General features: G+C 42.9%; 1 protein-coding gene across 6 annotated transcripts in view; it reads left to right on the forward strand.

The window, feature by feature from the left end:
• LOC115109342 (zinc finger CCCH domain-containing protein 18-like) overlaps positions 1-19979 on the forward strand; it is a 31538-nt gene that overhangs the window by 3275 nt on the left and 8284 nt on the right. For 5 of the 6 annotated variants that reach the window (XM_029634142.2, XM_029634144.2, XM_065009723.1 and 2 more), the window contains exons 3-13: positions 551-635; positions 1129-1280; positions 1403-1498; positions 1752-1909; positions 2025-2054; positions 2319-2436; positions 2633-2916; positions 18004-18192; positions 18332-18463; positions 18594-18689; positions 19011-19316. In XM_029634142.2, the coding sequence (XP_029490002.2) occupies positions 551-635; positions 1129-1280; positions 1403-1498; positions 1752-1909; positions 2025-2054; positions 2319-2436; positions 2633-2916; positions 18004-18192; positions 18332-18463; positions 18594-18689; positions 19011-19316 (1646 nt within the window). The remainder of the gene's footprint in view (positions 1-550; positions 636-1128; positions 1281-1402; positions 1499-1751; positions 1910-2024; positions 2055-2318; positions 2437-2632; positions 2917-18003; positions 18193-18331; positions 18464-18593; positions 18690-19010; positions 19317-19979) is intronic. The other variant, XM_029634145.2, reaches the window with a different exon arrangement.

Below are 19979 nucleotides of genomic sequence, written 5' to 3' on the forward strand. Positions count from 1 at the left end.
ATACTAAGCCCATGCAACTTATGTGACTTGTTAAGCATATTTTTAATCCTGAACTTATTTAGGCTTGCCATACTTATTGACTCAAGACGTTTCTGCTTTTAATATGTAATTCATTTTTAAATATTTCTAAAAACATAATTCTACTTTGACGTTATGAGGTATTGTTTGTAGTCCAGTGACACAAAATCTCAATTTAATAAATGTTAAATTTTCTAACGCATCAAAATGTGGAAAAAGTCAAGGGGTGTGAATACTTTCTGAAGGCACTGTATATGCTGTCTCGGTCTTCAATCTGTATTGTTGTAATTTTCATTGAGAGTGATTTTTTTTTGCGTATACAGGGTTTCTCACATTCTAACATGAGGGAGGGAATCAAAACGGTAGATCAGATCAAGTACAGGACTGCAAAGTCAGAACCAATGTAACAATACAATAAACTTGCCATGCAATACAATTTATACCCTGTTCCAATGTCACAATAATGTTACAGCAGTTACACACATGGGTAAGTAGATTGATACTTAGCCTGGGTTCTGTTTCCTTTGTGCAGGATGATGACCTAGAGGAGGGAGAGGTGAAGGACCCCATGGACAGGAAGATCAGACCCAGGCCCATCTGCCGCTTCTTTTTGAAAGGTACCTCAACATACTCTCCTGTGCACCACACACGTGTACAGCACCCGTCTTAATTATGACGAAGCTACGCTGTGCAAACATTGCGTGTGCAACTAGAGGATTCGATTCTACACCGAAGACGTATCATGATGAAGATAGTGTAAGCTACTTTATCATTAACACAAACCTTGCATTTTGTTGCTTCACTGATGTGCTGCTTCTCTAGCCTGTGAAGCATGTCTCTTGTTGTTGAAACTTGTTCAGTGAGGCAGTGATATTAAAAACACTGGTTTCAGACAGCAGGGGGAAGCATTGTACTTCATATCTTACATCAAGATAATGTGGTAATGGAATAGCATTAGGAGCTAAACCACATACACCGATGATTGATGTCAATTTACATCCAACCACAATTTTCTCCAAAGTATTTGTATTCAGTGAACATATGCTTTTTCCAATTCCCATTTATCTGTTATCACAAAATGATACCAAATGTTCTGTTTTTCTTTCCCAGGTAACTGCACCTGGGGTATGAATTGTAGGTTCATCCATCCAGGGGTCAATGACAAGGGCAACTACTCTCTCATCTCCAAGCCAGACCCCTTCTCTCCCAACGGGGCACCACCTGGAGCACCCCACCCTCTCATGCCAGGCAATAACCCCTGGGTATGCACCACCCCTGACCTCTCACTGCCGCTGTATGATTTGAAGACTGTGTGTATGTATGTAGGCTACGTGAGTAAATGTGTTGTATTTATGTCTGTTACTGTCTTTTACCTCTGTCTCAGGGTGGACCTGCTGTTGAGGAACTCCCTCCACCCCCTCCTCCAGTGGAGCCTCCTGTGGAGAGTGCCTGGGAGAGGGGTCTGAGACACGCCAAAGAGGTACAACACCCTCTCAGCTCTCACAAGCTAAATGTACTCCTCTTCTGTATATGTTATGTTTCAGCACCAACTGATTTCGTGTTTGATACTTTTTTGATTAACATGTTTTCTGAGAGGTTCCCATGCTACATTTGGCTCGAGAAGCCTCTTTATATTAATCAATGTGTGTGTGTAACCACCTTATGGTGGTTTCAGTCAGTAGACTATGATTCATTAGTGGACTTTCCATGTACATGTTGCCCTATTCCTCTAGGTGTTGAAGAAAGCCACCATACGCAAAGAGCAGGAGCCAGACTTTGAGGAGAAACGCTTTAACGTGACCATTGGAGAGGATGAGAGAGACTTTGACAAAGAGAACGACTTCTTCAGGGAACGCAGCTACCGCATCACCAGAGAAATCAGAGACCCAGGGTAAGCTCAACAGCTCTAGTCAAAAGAGAGACCTAAAGTGAGTGCAACATATCTTGCCTGTGGATGTTTTTAGATTACGTCTCATATTTAATACATTTATTGCCTTTCCCCTTAGTGACGTGGAGTTCAGAGACCCAGTCTATCCGTAAGTACAGTGGAGGGGAAATAGCAGCATCCTCTTTTCACGCAGCTCTTATCTTTACTTTCTCTTCCCAAACAACTCCTGCCATTAGCCGCACATGGCCCTGCCATCAACCGCACATGGCCCTGAATTAATTGTCTTTGATACAAATATATGATACAGAGACTCATAGAGCATGTAGCTGCACAACCATATGAAACAAAGATCTTATTTCCTATTCATCTATATACTTTGATTTCCCCTCGCATGTTTGGGATCTCTTTTCAGTAACGACCCTTATGCTGATCCCTACTATGACTACGAGATGGAGGCCTTTTGGAGAGGGGGACAGTATGAGAACTTCAGAGTGCAGTACACAGAGACCCCTCTGCCCTACCACTACAGTGTGAGTACACTCAAAGAGATGTCCACCCCTTAAGGACTACACACCTTACAAACACTAATACGCAGAGATATTAACTTTATTAATACAAAGAGATATGAACTTTATTACGCATAGGCCTATTGATTAAAGATGATCTTGAAGGAACCATTAAAGGACCATGACCGAGTGTTCACAAATCCACCTGTGTGAATGTCAGGAGCGTGAACGAGAGCGGGATCCGCGGGAGCGCCACCGCGAGCGAGAGCGGGACCACCGCGAGCGAGAACGCCGGCAGAGAGAACGCGAGAGGGAAAGAGAGAGGGAGCGAGAGAAGGAGAGGATGCGCCGAAAGGAGGAGTGGGAGAGGGATCGCATGAAGCGTGATGAGAAGGAGAGGCCTGTCAGGGAGCGGCCACCACGGGAACCTCAGGAGAAGGAGGGGGAGGACAAGCACCCTAAAGGTTCCCCCAGGTCCCCCACTGACACCAACATGCTCCCCAAGTGAGTAGCATATTCTCTACTATCATGTTCTCTGGACAAAGCAGTTAACACACCTCAGTGAGAGACTCTCACTTGACTAAGGTTAGATATAGTACACACCTCTTATGGAAGTTTGGGGTTTTCTCTCAGACTCTCATGGCTGTAAACACGACACCTGTTGTGGCTGGCCATAAACATCTGCCCTGCCGCAGCAAAGCTCAGGGAACATTTACAGTTCTGTTGACCAGGGTCTGGTCATAGAGCACTCATCTTTTGACATCCAATGTAGATCGTTTTGTATCTGACTGGGATATTAACACAAACCTGTTGCAAAATATTTTGACATGATTTAGACCAGGGCTGCCCAACCCTCTTCCTGGAGATCTACTGTCCTGTAGGTTTTCAGTCCAACCCTAATTTAGCGTATCTGATTCAGCTAGTTAAGGTCATGTTGAAGCAGCTAATAAGTAGGTGTGTTAATTTAGTAGGTGTTAATTTAGGGTTGGACTGAACCCACAGGAAGGTAGATCTCCAGGAAGAGGGTTGGGCAGCCCTGATTTAGACATTGGCTGATGTAGACTTTGGCTGATGTAGACTTTGGCTGATGTAGACTTTGGCTGATGTAGACTTTGGCTGATGTAGACTTTGCACTTTTGACTCCCCCTTCGATAGAGCTGGGGGATATGGGGGAAAGATTAATATTGCGATAAATTTCCTGAATTGATGCAATAATGATAAATGGAACGTTAAGTTCCAAATGATCCTTTAAACTACTGCTACTAGTTAGATTGTTGTATTAATTAATTCACACAATTCACACATAATAGCAAACGTATTAAATTTTTCTAGTATAGGACGATATCATCAAAATGCTTGCGATAAGAGATCGGTATGGTTGGTGTCGATAATTTTCGGTTTATCATCCCAGCGCTACCCTCCACTCCCTAAGTTGTGTATAGTAGTGACGCTGTTACATGATCAGTTTTCACTGAGCAGTGACGATTAACAGATTGCACATTTACTAGTGTTTGCCCTATATTAATTTAGCAGCAGCAGCCGCCACTCCCAAACTCCTCAAAATTATGATACAAAAATTAAATAACAAAACTTAATTTTGGGATGGTAAGATGTTTTCAGTGTAAACTTAAACAACTAAAACCAGATATAAAGTATGTAGAAAATGTAATGGAGCAATATATTTTTAAATAAGAAAAATTAGACGGTCAGGGAAAATAAAATACAAAAAGTGTCAGGGCATGGGGCCCCCATTGATTTTAGTTATGTTTGAGTCAATCAGATAGCTTAAGACATGGCGAAATGTGTAGAATTGCAGGAAATTAGCTTTAAAATAGCAACATTTTTTCTCCGCGGTTAAGAGGTCCTCTAAAATGTTTGGTCAGAAGCGGCACCATTGGCCACACCCAGTATCCCCCCGAACGTTGCCACCACAGCAAAAAAAATATACACTACCGTTCAAAAGTTTGGGGTCACTTAGAAATGTCCTTGTTTTTGAAAGAAAAGCCCCCAAAAAATGTCCATTTAAAAATATCAAATTAATCAGAAATACAGTGTAGACATTGTTAATGTTGTAAATGACTATTGTAGTTGGAAACGGCGGCTCATTTTTAATGGAATATCTACATAGGCGTACAGAGGCCCATTATCAGCAACCATGTGTTCCAATGGCACGTTGAGTAACCTAATCCAAGTTAATCATTTTAAAAGGCTAATTGATCATTAGAAAAACCTTTTGCAATTATGTTAGCACAGCTGAAAACTGTTGTTCTGATTAAAGAAACAACAAAACTGGCCTTTAGACTAGTTGAGTATCTGGAGCATCAGCATTTGTGGGTTCGATTACAGGTTCAAAATGGCCAGAAACAAAACTTTTTTTCTGGAACTCAGTCTTTTCTTGTTTTGAGAAATGAAGGCTATTCCATGTGATAAATTGCCAAGAAACTGAAGATCTCCTACAACGCTGTGTACTACTCCTTCACAGAACAGCGCAAACTGTCTCTAACCAGAATAGAAAGAGGAGTGGGAGGCCCCGGTGCACAACTGAGCAAGAGGACAAGTACATTAGTGTGTAGTTTGAGAAACAGACGCCTCACAAGTCACCTGGCAGCTTCATGAAATAGTACCCGCAAAACACCAGTCTCAAGGTCAACAGTGAAGAGGTGACTCCGGGATGCTGGCCTTCTAGGCAGAGATGGCTTTCTCTTTGCAAATCTCAGACTTGCCAATAAAAAAGAAAAGATTAAGATGGGCAGAAGAACACAGAGACAGCTTTCAAGCCCTGCCACATCCGACGAGCGTCAGATCCAGTGTAGTAGGTTTCTATCTTAATCCTGTATTGACACTGCTTGTTTGGTGGTTTGTCTGTTCATAGCGGGATTTCTTAAAAGCGTACGGATTAGTCTCCCGCTCCTTGAAAGCGGCAGCTCTAGCCTTTAGCTCTATGCGGATGCTGCCTGTAATCCATGGCTTCTGGTTGGGATATGTACGTACGGTCACCGTGGGGACTACGTCGTCGATGCACTTATTGATGAAGCTGGTCACTGAGGTGGTGTATTCTTCAGTGCCAGTGGATGAATCCCGGAACATATTCCAGTCTGTGCCAGCAAAACAGTCCTGTAGCGTAGCGTAATATTAGACATACAGTAGCCTATACAGTGTCAATAAGACACCAGTCCTTTCACTGATTGAGCTGAGGTTAAAGGCTGCGATGTCTCAATGTAGCTCCGTAGATGTACTGGTTTGGAAAATTGTTTTCCTCCGATCTTAACTTGTCTTGGACAGCTAAATTAGGGCCAGATCGTGTAGTGTACGCCCGGCTTAAGTTTTGTACACTGAGCAGTGACTAATATCAGGTTGTATGCACTGAGATGTCCACATATTATACTTGTTTGTGTAATAGTCTCAAGTGCAATACTTTCTCAAGTATATCCTTCCGTCAGTTGGCTCAGCTTGGAAGTTTAGCTGAGCTGTGCACCCCCGCCCACCTTCACCTATGGCCACTGATGTTTGGGAAAGTTTCCCATGATGTAACCTTGCTGTCCCGTCTGTTGGGGAGCTAAGTTAACAGAGCTGTCAGCACCTAAAGATAACAGGGAGCTGGAAGGCAGCTATTGGTCATACTCCACACTACTTCCATATAATTTGTGAGGCACATGGCTAGAAAATGTATTCATGTATGACTGCAAGACGCTGGAATGTAATTTGGTTTCTGTTTCTACCTGATGGGAATCCTCCAAATTATAATGTCACAGGTAGGGCTGACCCTATTTAGTCTACTGTTGATTGCTTGGTCGATTGGCTGTCGGTCGACTGAGATTTGTTTTTAGTCGGAGTGGCATATATATAAAATAAAATAAATGGCACATGAGACACCTGTTTTATTCACACCTGTCTGAGTGGATTAATCCATTGCAGAGGCCGTGGGGGTGGCACACCAGTATCACCAGTAGTACATTTACCATTACCATCATTTGTAATCTACAATGTTTGTTTGGTTACGGTAATTTCTGTTAATGCAGTTGAATATATTATTATTATTACAATTATTATTACAGTCTTACCTTTGTCATTGTAGGAGTAGACACGTTGTTTGCTGAGCACACAACCTAGGCACACTTGTGAGGAAAACGTTTTGGTTTATTTAATTTAATTACGACTTGTCAATTTATTGTCTATTGTTTGGAGCGCTCCTGTCAATCCTGAGTTAGGACGCGCACCTGATTATGCATTAACTGGGCCTAGGTTACCTGGCTGGCGTGCAAATGTAGGCTTATTAATGTGCACATTTGGGTATCTGACACGATTTATGATTGTCTTAACTCAACATCACTGTGGAGTTTCTCAAATTATTTTTCTTCACCTCAAAATGCAAGTAAACGAAGTCTGTTTTTACATCCATTGAGAATGACAATAGTTCCTCAATGTAGCCTATTTGAAAAAAAGGTCAACCTGATTACTACTTATCCCTTGCGCAAATGGCTTACAGCTGTGTCTGTCTGTCTGGAGCTCACTGACTCCAGTAACTCTGAGGGCCCACAATATTTTAGACAATGTTGCAAGTTTTCAAGTGCCTTCAGGCCTGATCCAAGTTAGTAATTGATAGTGTTTCAAGTTAATTGCAGACTGGCCATACATTGCCAATGGGATTTATAGGATATTTGTTTTTATCAGGATATTTTCTACCTGCGGGCTGCAATGTTTTTATTTGATGGCTTTATGTAGGCTATTTTTACATATTGGCAATAGAAGTTACTTTAAGATTAGTCTAATTTTCATTTTTATTTGTTTTTAACCACGACGTTGGTTTTGAGATATGAAGACTTTATTATAAATTAAATTAAACTGTTCCACAAAAATGTGTGTATGAAAATCATAACTGGCACGCATAGAAATGGTACGATAACTTGGCACTCCAAATGGAAAAGGTTGCCGACCGCTGGTGTAGCCTATTGCTGGCAACTTCAGGAGCATAATGGCAGAATCTGTAAAGGCCAGCAGCACCGGGCAGGGGAGGAGGGTCTGGTTGGGAACAGGTTTTTTTCTTCTTCTGGTTAGGCATGTTTTAAAATGTTGACCAATCAATTGGTTGAAAGAACCGACGACTCTGTCAACCAAGATTTTTTTGTCAGGGACAGCCCTAGTCACAAGCAAGATGATGGTTCCCTGATCTTCATTCCAAACGGCATTGTTTGAATCTTTCCACCCACTATCTAGAACTTTGACACATTTTTCCTTTCTGAGATTCATTTAATCTATTGTTTATAATTTGCTCACGTTTGTGACCACCAATTGACATCATAGTTGTCTTAGACTGGCTCAACTCGCGTTTGTGTTTTGCTGTCATATTCGTGATGTAAATTCTTAGGCAGGGCAACCTGTTGGTTAAAAGGAGTTTAGCATTTGTTTTCCTGTATACAAGTTTTGAGACTTTGGCCTGTTAAGTCATAACCCTGGTTGAGTTTCATTGTGGTCTCCTTTGCCAGTTTGTAGCATAGCCTGTGGACAGAGCATTGATTGACTCATTCACTCAGGAAGTAATGTATTTTTTCACTGTTTTCTTTCTCAATGACAGGAGTGCCTAGTTTCTGGGTTTGTTTGGAAAGGGTGGCGAGGGAGGAGTTTTGCATACGAAACATGATGCAACTAGCCCATCCCGTCCATGTCAGACATGCAGTATCTGTTAATATTATTAGTATTATTGAGTGTCCCATGTTCCGTGCAGTGTCTCATTGAGAGTGGCCACTTTCCGTGCAGTGTCTCATTGAGAGTGTCCACTTTCCGTGCAGTGTCTCATTGAGAGTGGCCACTTTCCGGGCAGTGTCTCATTGAGAGTGGCCACTTTCCGTGCAGTGTCTCATTGAGAGTGGCCACTTTCCGTGCAGTGTCTCATTGAGAGTGGCCACTTTCCGTGCAGTGTCTCATTGAGAGTGGCCACGTTCCGTGCAGTGTCTCATTGAGAGTGGCCACTTTCCGTGCAGTGTCTCATTGAGAGTGGCCACTTTCCGGGCAGTGTCTCATTGAGAGTGGCCACTTTCCGGGCAGTGTCTCATTGAGAGTGGCCACTTTCCGTGCAGTGTCTCATTGAGAGTGGCCACTTTCCGTGCAGTGTCTCATTGAGAGTGGCCACTTTCCGGGCAGTGTCTCATTGAGAGTGGCCACTTGAGTGGCCCGTGCAGTGTCTCATTGAGTGGCGTGCAGTGTCTCATTGAGAGTGGCCACGTTCCGTGCAGTGTTTCATTGAGAGTGGCCACTTTCCGTGCAGTGTCTCATTGAGAGTCTCATTGTCTGGGACATCTAAATCAGGGCCAAATCATGTAGTGTTCGCCCGGCTTAAGTCGTTAACAGTGTGTGACAGCGACACTACTGTATTCACTGAGCGGTGACTAATATCATCTTGCATGCACTGAGACGCCCACAGAGTATAGACGTGCTTGTTTTCCCTCAGTGTTTGTGTCATTGACCCAAGTGTAATACTTCCTGCTTAAGTCCTTTATTCCATCAGTTGGCTCAGCTTGGAAGTTTAGCTGAGCTGTGCACCCACCCACCTCGCTTATTACCACTGATGTTTGGGAAAGATTCCCATGATGTAACCTTGCTGTGCCGTCTCAGTTGAGGCACTAAGTTAACAAAGCTGGTTTATTATATCATCCACAGCATAATGATTCACTTAAAGATTTCCGGTTTGTTATTGCATCTTACTTCTGAACTAATTTAGGCTTACCTAAACAAAGGTGGTGAATACTTAAGCAACAACTATTTTAGGTATTGAATTTGTGTTGATTTGTAAAAATGTGTAGAATTATTTTCACATGGACTTTTATGGAGTTTTTTTGTGTGTACAGTACCAGTCAAATGCTTGGACACACCTACTCATTCAAGGGTTTTTCAATATTTGTGCTATTTTCTACATTGTAGAATAATAGTGAAGGTATCAAAACTATGAAGTAACATGTGGAATCATGTAGTAACCAAAAAAGTGGTTCTTCAAAGTAGCCACCCTTTGCCTTGATGACAGCTTTGCACACTCTTAGCATTCCCTTAACCAGCTTCACCTGGAATGCTTTTCCAACAGTCGTGAAGGAGTTCCAACATATACTGAGCACTTGTTGACTGCGTTTCCTTCCCTCTGCGGTCCAACTCATCCCAAACCATCTCATTTGGGTTGAGGTCGGGGGGTTGTGGAGGCCAGGTCAAATAGCCCTTACACAGCCTGGAAGTGTGTTGGGTCATTGTCCTGTTCAAAAACAAATAATAGTCCCACTAACCGCAAACCAGATGGGACGGCGTATCGCTGCAGAATGCTGTGATAGCCGTCCTGGTTAAGTGTGCCTTGAATTCTAAATGAATCACTGACAGTGTCACCAGCAAAGCACCATCACACCTCCTCCTCCATGCTTCATGGTGGAATCCAACATTTAAAAAGGCACTCGCACATCTGAGCTATCTTTTTGGCAGGTGCATGGTAACAGTTGAATAAAAAAAACCTGACACTGCTCTTGATAGTTTCACTGCTCTTTAATAAGCTTTACGTATCGAGGTCTGACGAAGCCGTGAGGCTGATGCGTAAAGCTTATTAAAGAGCAGTGATGCTATCAAGAGCATTGTGCCGGTTCCTTCTTTTTTCTCATGGTGGGAACTAGGGCTGGGCGATATTGCCAAAATCTCATATCCCGATTATAGGTCATTTCATATCCTGATAACGATACATATCACGATATAGCACATTTTCTGTAAATTCAATGAATAAATAGTTTATATAAAATGACCACATGTAAAGGCCTATTTCTTGTTACATTTTGAATTATACTCAACAAATAAACAGGTACTTACTCATATTTTATTATTTCTTCTATATAGAACATGTGCGGATTTTCAATTTAAGCATTTAACAAAATATAAAATATGACTGTATAAAATCTAAAAAGGTACATAGAAAACACTTAAACTATAGTTGCAAACCATATAAATACTGTCCTGAAATAACATATTTTCCTGTAGGTTCATGCTCTACAACATCCGCAGAGGGCCTCACACAGGGGGCTTCCAGGCCTGTCATCTTTTGCAACTCGCTGTTGGCTGGGCTCCTGCCTGTGCCATTTATTTTGGTCTCAATTTGCACTTGTTCCCTTGGGTCGAGTGTTAGCACCAACTCACAAAATCTCAGTTTCTCGACTGTGTAAATTGGGGTCATGTCTTTGCAGATGTAAGTTGTAGAGGTCGATCCACTGGATGTCATAAGGTGAAAGCGACCGATTATGATTTTTCAACACCGATACCGATTATTGGAGGTCCAAAAAAGCAGATACCGATTAACCGGCCGATTTTAAAATTTGAAATAAATAATTATATATATATTTATATATATTTTTTTAAATAATGTATTTGTAATAATGACAATTACAACAATACTGAATTAACACTTATTTTAACTTAATATAATACATCAATAAAGTATATTTAGCCTCAAGTAGCTAATGAAACATGTTCAATTTGGTTTAAATCATGCAAAAACAACATGTTGGAGAAGAACGTAAAAGTGCAATATGTGCTATGTAAGAAAGCTCAGAACATGAGAACATATGAAAGCTGGTGGTTCCTTTTAACATGAGTCTTCAATATTCCCAGGTAAGAAGTTTTAGATTGTAGTTATTATAGGACTATTTCCCTCTATACCATTTGTATTTCATTAACCTTTGACTATTGGATGTTCTTATAGGCACTTTAGTATTGCCAGTGTAACAGTATAGCTTCCGTCTCTCTCCTCGCTCCTCCCTGGGCTCGAACCAGCAACCCAACGACAACAGCCACCACATCGAAGCAACGTTACCCATGCAGAGCAAGGGAAACAACCAGCCCAAGGCTCAGAGCGAGTGAAGTTTGAAACGCTATTAGCGCGAGCTAATTAGCCAGCCATTTCACTTCGGTCACACCAGCCTCATCTCGGGAGTTGATAGGTTTGAAGTCATAAACAGCGCAATGCTTGACGCACAGCGAAGAGCTGCTGGCAAAACGCACAAAAGTGCTGTTTGAATGAATGTTTACGCGCCTGCTTCTGCCTACCACCGCTCAGTCAGATACTTAGATACTTGTATGCTCAGTCAGATTATATGCAACACAGGACACACTAGATAATATCTAGTAATATCATCAACCATGTGTAGTTAAGTAGTGATTATGATTGATTGTTTTTTATGAGATTAGTTTAATGCTAGCTAGTAACTTACCTTGGCTCCTTGTGGAGTGCAATGAGAGAGAGGCAGGTTGTTTGTGCGTTGGTGTTAACTGAGTGCAGGATTGGAATCTGTCTTTCTGCCCCTGAGGCAGTTAAGAGGCAGAAAATAAGAATGTGTTACTGACTTGCCTAGTTAAATAAAGATGAAATAAAGGTGTAAAAAAAAAGCGGTGCTCAAAAATAGTTAACTGAAAACTTTAAAGGCCTAATTTGCAGGTAAATTGTAATGGCAGCTGTTATCTCCTTCCATCTTTGGGATTCTTTGCATATTTGACTTATTATTCACATGATTCCGTAGGTGGTAAAAACCACATCAATGCTTATTCCCAAACCACATCAATGCGACCGACCTTTCCCCTCTTCCATGTTTGTTTGTGTTGCAAATTTCCTTCCACATGTCACGGCACATCCTTTTAGTAGTAGTTTCTATGCAGCAATTCGACCATGAAGGCCTGATTCACACAGTCTGGTTTTTGCGACTGCAATTAAGGAAACGTTCAAAGTTCTTGAAATGTTCCTGATTGACTGACCATGTTTAAACTAATGATGGATTGTAATTTCTATTTGCATATTTGAGCTGTTCTTGCCATAATATGGACTTGGTATTTTACAAAATAGGGCAATCTTCTGTATATCACCCCTACCTTGTCACAACACAACTGATTGGCTCAAACGCATTAAGAAGGAAATTAACTTTTAACAAGGCACACCTGTTAATTGAAATGCATTCCAGGTGACTACCTCATGAAGCTGGTTGAGAGAATGCCAAGAGTGTGCAAAGCTGTCATCAAGGCAAAGGGTGGCTACTTTGAAGAATCTCAAATATAAAATATATTTTGAATTAACAATTTTGCTTACGACATGATTCCATGTGTTATTTCATAGTTTTGTTGTCTTCACTATTATTCTACAATGTAGAAAATAGTAAAAAATTAAGAAAAACCCTTGTGAGTCCAAACTTTTGACTGATACTGTATATCAATGACAAAAATAATATTTAATTTCTACTTTGTAATGCAACAGAATGTGAAAAAAGTTCAAGGGGGTGTAGACTTTCTATAGGCACTGTATCTGGAATGAACCCTCAGGTTTGTGGAGAAGACTGTGGTAGAGCTGTGTTTAATAGAGCCCGGCAGATATATCGGTTCACCAATGTTCTCGGCAGATATTGGCCTTTTTACCGCTATATCGGTATCGGCCAATAATTCCACGATAACCGATATTCAATAGATAAGCGTGAGAGACCCTTTTTTCATCCTATTTGAACATTTGCTGCCATTCTCATGTGTCATTATTGTCACTATGTATTAAATCAACATTTGAAGTTTCAAGTTTTAATGCCACGTGCACAAGTCCAGTGAAGTGCCTTTCTTGCAAGCTATAAACCCAGCAATGCCGTAATCCATGTAGTACTAAAAATATCAAGATAGAACAAAAACATGAGAAATAGAAAAACGAAAGTAAGAAGCTATAGAGGGTCAGTTTCAATACCATATTTATACTATGCAGGGATACTGGAGTGATAGAGGTAGATATGTATAGGGCTAATCACGATGTATGCATCAGGACATTTGATAAAAAGAGTAGAAGATTCTTTGTGAGTGTGTGTAGTCAGTGTCATTGTGAGTGTGTAGAGAGACAGTGCAAAATAAAATATAAGGATCCACTCCAATAATCTGTGTCGCTATTTAGCAGTCTTATGGTTTGGGAATAGAAGCTGTTCAGGAGCCTGTTGGTGTCAGAATTGATGGACCGGTTACGCTTGCCATGCAAAAGCAGAGAGAACAGAGCTGGCCGCCCAGCCAAACTGAGGAATCGGAGGAGAAGGGCCTTGGTCAGGGAGGTGACCAAGAACCTGATGGTCACTCTGACAGAGCTCATGCGTTCCTCTGTGGAGATGGGAGAACCTTCCTGAAGGACCACCATCTGTGCAGCACTACACCAACCAGGCCTTCAGTCATTGGCTTCATCAATAAGTGCATCAATGACTTCATTCCCACAGTGACCGTACGTACATATCCCAATCAGAAGCCATGGATTACAGGCAACATCCGCATCGAGCTAAAGACTAGAGCTGCTGCTTTCATGGAGCGGGAGACTAATTCGTACTCTTATAAGAAAGTGTCAATACAGGATTAAGATTGAATCCTACTACACTGGCTCTGACGCTCGTCGGATGTGGCAGGGCTTGAAAATTATTATGGACTACAAAGGGCTACCCAGACGCGAGCTGCCCAGTGACTCGAGCCTAACAGATGAGCTAAATGCCCTTTATGCTCGCTTTGAGGCAAGCAACACTGAAGCATGCACGAGAGCACCAGCTGTTCTAGATGCACCAGCTGTTCTAACAAAACCTTTAAACAGGTCTTTATTCACAAAGCCACTGGGCCAGACGGATTACCAGGATGTGTACTCAAGCATGCGCGGACCAAGTGTCTTCACTGACATTTTCAACCTCTCCCTGACAGAGTCTGTAATACCTACATGATTCAAGCAGTTCAACAGTCCCTGTGCCCAAGGAAGCGAAGGTAACCTGTCTAAATGATTACCGCCTGTGGCACTCACGTCGTTAGCCATGAAGTGCTTTGAAAGGCTGGTTATGGCTCACATCAACAGCATCCTCCAGGACACCCTAGACCCACTCCAATTTGCATACCGCCCCAACAGATCCATAGATGATGCAATCTCAATCGCACTCCACACTGCCCTTTCCCACCTGGACAAAGGAACACCAATGTGAAAATGCTGTTCATTGACTACAGTTCAGCGTTCAACACCATAGTGCCTACGAAGTTTGTCACCAAGCTAAGGCCTCTGGGACTAAACACCTCCCTCTGCACCTGGATCCTGGACTTCCTAAGGGCTGCCCCAGGTGGTAAGAGTAGGCAACAACACGTCTGCCACGCTGATCCTTAACACTGGGGCCCCTCAGGGGTGTGTACTTAATCCCCTCCTGTACTCCCTGTTCACCCACGACTGCGTGGCCAAACACGACTCCAACACCAAGTTTGCTAACAACACATCACTGAGAACAATGAGACAGCCTATAGGGAGGAGGTCAGAGAACTGGCAGTGTGGTGCCAGGACAACAACCTCTCCCTCAACGTAAGCAAGACAAAGCAGCTGATCGTGGACTACAGGAAAAGGTGGGCTGAACAGGCCCCCATTAACATCGACGGGGCTGTAGTGGAGCGGGTCCAGTTTCAAGTTCCTTGGTGTCCACATCACCAATGAACTAGCATGGTCCAAACATACCAAAACAGTCGTGAAGAGGGCACGACAAAACCTTTCCCCCCTCAGGAGAATGAAAATATTTGGCATGGGTCCCCAGATCCTTAAAAGGTTCTACAGCTGCACCATCGAGAGCATCCTGACCGGTTGCATCACCACCCGGTATGGCAACTGCTCGGCATCTGACCATATGGCGCTACAGAGGGTTGTGTGTACGGCCCAGTACATCACTGGGGCCAAGCTTCCTGCCATCCAGGACCTAATATAATAGGCGGTGTCAGAGGAAAGCCCATAAAATTGTCAGAGACTCCAGTCACCCAAGTTTCTCTGATACCGCACAATAATTGGTACCGGAGTGCCAAGTCTAGGACCAAAGGGCTCCTCAACAGCTTCTACCCCCAAGCCATAAGACTACTGAACAATTAATAAAATCGCCACTGGACTATTTACATTGACCACCCTCCCTTTTGTACACTGCTGCTATTCGCTGTTTATTATCTATGTATAGTCACTTCACCCCTACCTACATGTACAAATTTCCTCAACTAATCTGTACCCTCGCACACTGACTCTGTACCGGTACCTTTACTTTATTCTATTTTGTAAATATGTTCTTAACTCTTCTTGAACTGCACTGTTGGTTAAGGGCTTGTAAGTAAGCATTTCACGGTAAGGTCTACACTTGTTGTATTCGGCGCGTGTGACAAATAATGTTTGATTTGATTTACGGTAGCGTGGGCAGACTGAAGCCAGTCCTCAGTAAAAAACACATGACAGCCTGCTTGGAGGTTGCCAAAAGGCACCTAAAGCACTCTGACCATGAGTAACAAGATTCTATGGTCTGATGAATCCAAGATTGAACTCTATGGCCTGAATGCCAAGCGTCTGGAGGAATCCTGGTACCATCCCTACGGTGAAGCATGGTGGTGGCAGCCTCATGCTGTGGTTATGTTTTTCAGAGGCAGGTACTGGGAGACTAGTCAGGATCGAGGCAAAGATGGACGAAGCAAAGTACAGAGAGATCTTTGATGAAAACCTGCTCCAGAGCACTCAGGACCTCAGACTAGGGGCGAAGATTCACCTTCCAACACGACAACGTGGGGCTTCGGGGGAAGTCTCTGAATGTCCTTCAGTGGCCCAGCCAGAGCCCGAACTTAAACCCGATTGAACATTTGTGGAGAGACCTGAAAATGGCTGTGCAGCAATGCTCCCCATCCAACCTGACTGGGCTCGAGAGGATCTGCAGAAAATAATGGAACTAAATCTCCAAATACAGGCGTGCCAAGCTTGTAGCCTCATACCCAAGAAGACTCCAGGCTGTAATTGCTGTCAAAGGTGCTTCAACCAAGTACTGAGTAAAGGGTCTGAATACTTATGTAAATTGATATTTATGTATTTTTATTTGTAATAAATTTGTGACTATTTCTAAAAATCTGTTTCTTTGTCGTTATGTGGTATTGTGTGTAGATTGATGAGGGGGAAAAAACAATTTAATACATTTTAGAATAAGGTTGTAACGTAACAAAATGTAGAAAAAGTCGAGGGCTCTGAATACTTTCCAGATGCACTGTTTTTTCACATTTTTCTTTATACTGGTAAATCAATTAAGAACATTCTTATTTAGAATGACAACCTGTCAGGAAGTGGGCGCAGGACGTGTAACACACATAGGTATGGCAAGGAACAGTCTTTTGAACAGTTGAATGTGTTTTTTAGATCATCATCAGCTCATGTTGAGATGCATCATGTTGTAAATCAGTGTCTTGGTTTCTCTTACCTGGGAATAACTGGAGGGCTGTCGCTCAAGTATGTTGTGCCAGTATGTTGTGTCAGTATGTTGTCAGTATGTTGTGCCAGTATGTTGTGCCAGTATGTTGTCAGTATGTTGTGCCAGTATGTTGTGCCAGTATGTTGTCAGTATGTTGTGTCAGTATGTTGTGTCAGTATGTTGTCAGTATGTTGTGCCAGTATGTTGTCAGTATGTTGTGCCAGTATGTTGTGTCAGTATGTTGTGCCAGTATGTTGTGTCAGTATGTTGTGTCAGTATGTTGTGTCAGTATGTTGTGTCAGTATGTTGTGTGCCAGTATGTTGTGTCAGTATGTTGTGCCAGTATGTTGTGCCAGTATGTTGTGTCAGTATGTTGTGCCAGTATGTTGTGTCAGTATGTTGTGTCAGTATGTTGTGTCAGTATGTTGTGTCAGTATGTTGTGTCAGTATGTTGTGCCAGTATGTTGTGCCAGTATGTTGTGCCAGTATGTTGTGCCAGTATGTTGTGCCAGTATGTTGTGCCAGTATGTTGTGTCAGTATGTTGTGTCAGTATGTTGTGTCAGTATGTTGTGTCAGTATGTTGTGTCAGTATGTTGTGCCAGTATGTTGTGCCAGTATGTTGTGTCAGTATGTTGTGTCAGTATGTTGTGCCAGTATGTTGTGCCAGTATGTTGTGCCAGTATGTTGTGCCAGTATGTTGTGCCAGTATGTTGTGCCAGTATGTTGTGTCAGTATGTTGTGCCAGTATGTTGCCAGTATGTTGTGTCAGTATGTTGTGTCAGTATGTTGTGTCAGTATGTTGTGTCAGTATGTTGTGCCAGTATGTTGTGTCAGTATGTTGTGTCAGTATGTTGTGCCAGTATGTTGTGTCAGTATGTTGTGTCAGTATGTTGTGCCAGTATGTTGTGCCAGTATGTTGTGTCAGTATGTTGTGTCAGTATGTTGTGCCAGTATGTTGTGCCAGTATGTTGTGCCAGTATGTTGTGCCAGTATGTTGTGTCAGTATGTTGTGCCAGTATGTTGTGCCAGTATGTTGTGTCAGTATGTTGTGCCAGTATGTTGTGCCAGTATGTTGTGCCAGTATGTTGTGCCAGTATGTTGTGCCACACTCTATCAAGAACATGAACTGGTTCCATGTACGCACGATGTTGTCCTACCACAGCTTTAAAAATAAAAAAAACACCTGTCACTGAAAAGCTTGTTAAGGAAGGAATGAAAATAGTGAATGGAATCAAAATGTCCTCATTCATCATTGGCCTTCTGTCCATGATTTCAGTCTCATTCATTTGTGCTGCTTTATTGCAATATGTGTGATTTAAAAAAAAATGTTTGCCCCCATTTCCTTTCTCAACCCCTCAGTCGACCGATGATGGAACCGCCTTCCAAAAAGGAGCTGATGCCCATGTCCAAGCGGCCAGATGAGTGGAAGGACCCCTGGCGCCGGTCCAAATCCCCCAGGAGACTTCCGGGCATGTCTGGGTCACCACCGCGCGGCCGCCGGCGACACCGGCCTTCTGGATCCTCTGTATCGCTGTCCAACTCATCTAGGTAGCTTTCAATTCAGCCATACATCTACTTTGGTACTCTACCTTACTAAAGCACCTATTTTCTGCAGTGTTTCAATCTACTTGAGTACTCCGTGTTTGTGTGTTAAAGAGAGAGGTTAAGTGTGTGTTCTGTTCTGCAGGTCTTCGTCCCGCTCTTCCTCCTACACAGGCTCCGGTTCATCCCGCTCTCGGTCTCGCTCAGGCTCCTCGTCCTTCAGCTCGTACTCCAGCCACTCATCCCAGCGCAGCTCCTTCAGCGGCAGCCACTCCAGGTCCGACACACACTCTGCCTGCCTGTCTGTCAATGCACAGCACCACCTAACACACCCCCACAACACTGTCTATTGAATAGGGCACTCATTCACTGAGTCCATGCTAACCTTTAACCTATGGTCACTGCAGGTCCAGATCATTCTCATCGTCTCCGTCTCCGACCCCTTCAGCACAGAGGAACGCCAAGAATAAAGTTGAGGCCCCGCCAGCTCTAGGCCCCAAAGGGTACAGCCATACCCATTCATCCATAGACATGCTATATTTTCATCCGTTGTGCTGTGTACCTTCATACACAACTCACACAGATCGTTTGTACTTTTCCTTTCATAGCTCAAGAGTCTATAGGTACTGAGTCTTACATAATAATAGAGTAGTTTACGTTTAATTGACATGCTATATGGTTCACCTTAGATGTGTAGCTAGCATGCTTCTGGTGTTAGTCTATAGTCAATCAGTCTTTTGAAGAAAGTATGGGTTTTGTCCTCATTACTGTGACGTGTGAATGCTGCATGCCAAACAACAAAGCAATATACTCTTATCTTCAAGCATCCCACTGAAGCCTGGTACACCTCCCCCTCCTCGTAGGGAGAAGGCACCCCCCAGGAAGGCTCCCAGCCCACCATTGCCAGGCCAGCCTGGGAAACTCCCCAAACCCACCCCGGAAGGGGGCAAGCCCATCAACCACCGCGAGCCCCACGAGGGGGGCCGACCCATGCCGCCTCGGGAGGGGGGCCGACCCATGCCGCCTCGGGATGGGGGCCGACCCATGCCGCCTCGGGAGGGGGGCCGACCCATGCCGCCTCGGGAGGGGGGCCGGCGGAAGGAGAGGCAGCAGCACAACCCACCCAGGAGGTAGGACAGAAGTACACACTTCTACTGGCCATCCGTCTTATCACAGGTTCCTCTGTCACATATTAATAACACAGCCAACCTGAGAGCTCAAGGATATCCAGTGATATACCAAATAGGGATGGACATTTGAAATTATTTTACTATTCAAATGATATCATGACATTTGTTTGTATATGCGGGTAGTCCAAATGCAACACACAAATAAAATGCTCTTGACCAATCAAAATGACACAAATGCACATGGCAGTGGTAAACAGAGGACAGACTGCTTTTCTACGCTAGTTTTGGCTAACAGCAAAAGTGAAAGAGAATTCTGATTTTCACATTTTCTGGTGTGTGTTTTGCATTGATCTGTTTCGGGTTTTATGGAAACTGTTTGAAGTGTACCGATATTAGGGAGGACTGGAGGGCTAAATGTGCAACAGTAGCTCAACGTTATAAAAGCTACATTGTGTTTTATTCAATTAAGAATTAAGTGTCATGGTATATATCCTTGTAGCTAACAATGTCACAAGTATAATTTTATTTAATTTAGACAGCTGTTTCATTGTTAAAATAGGCCTACAATTATATATTTTTTAATGAACACTCACTTAAGTAATCCAATACTAACGTCCGTTTGATTATTCAATTAACTGTTCCCATCCCTAATACCATGGTGTA

The sequence above is a fragment of the Oncorhynchus nerka genome, linkage group LG25 (genome assembly GCF_034236695.1).
Source record: "Oncorhynchus nerka isolate Pitt River linkage group LG25, Oner_Uvic_2.0, whole genome shotgun sequence".
NCBI classification, from domain to species: domain Eukaryota; kingdom Metazoa; phylum Chordata; class Actinopteri; order Salmoniformes; family Salmonidae; genus Oncorhynchus; species Oncorhynchus nerka.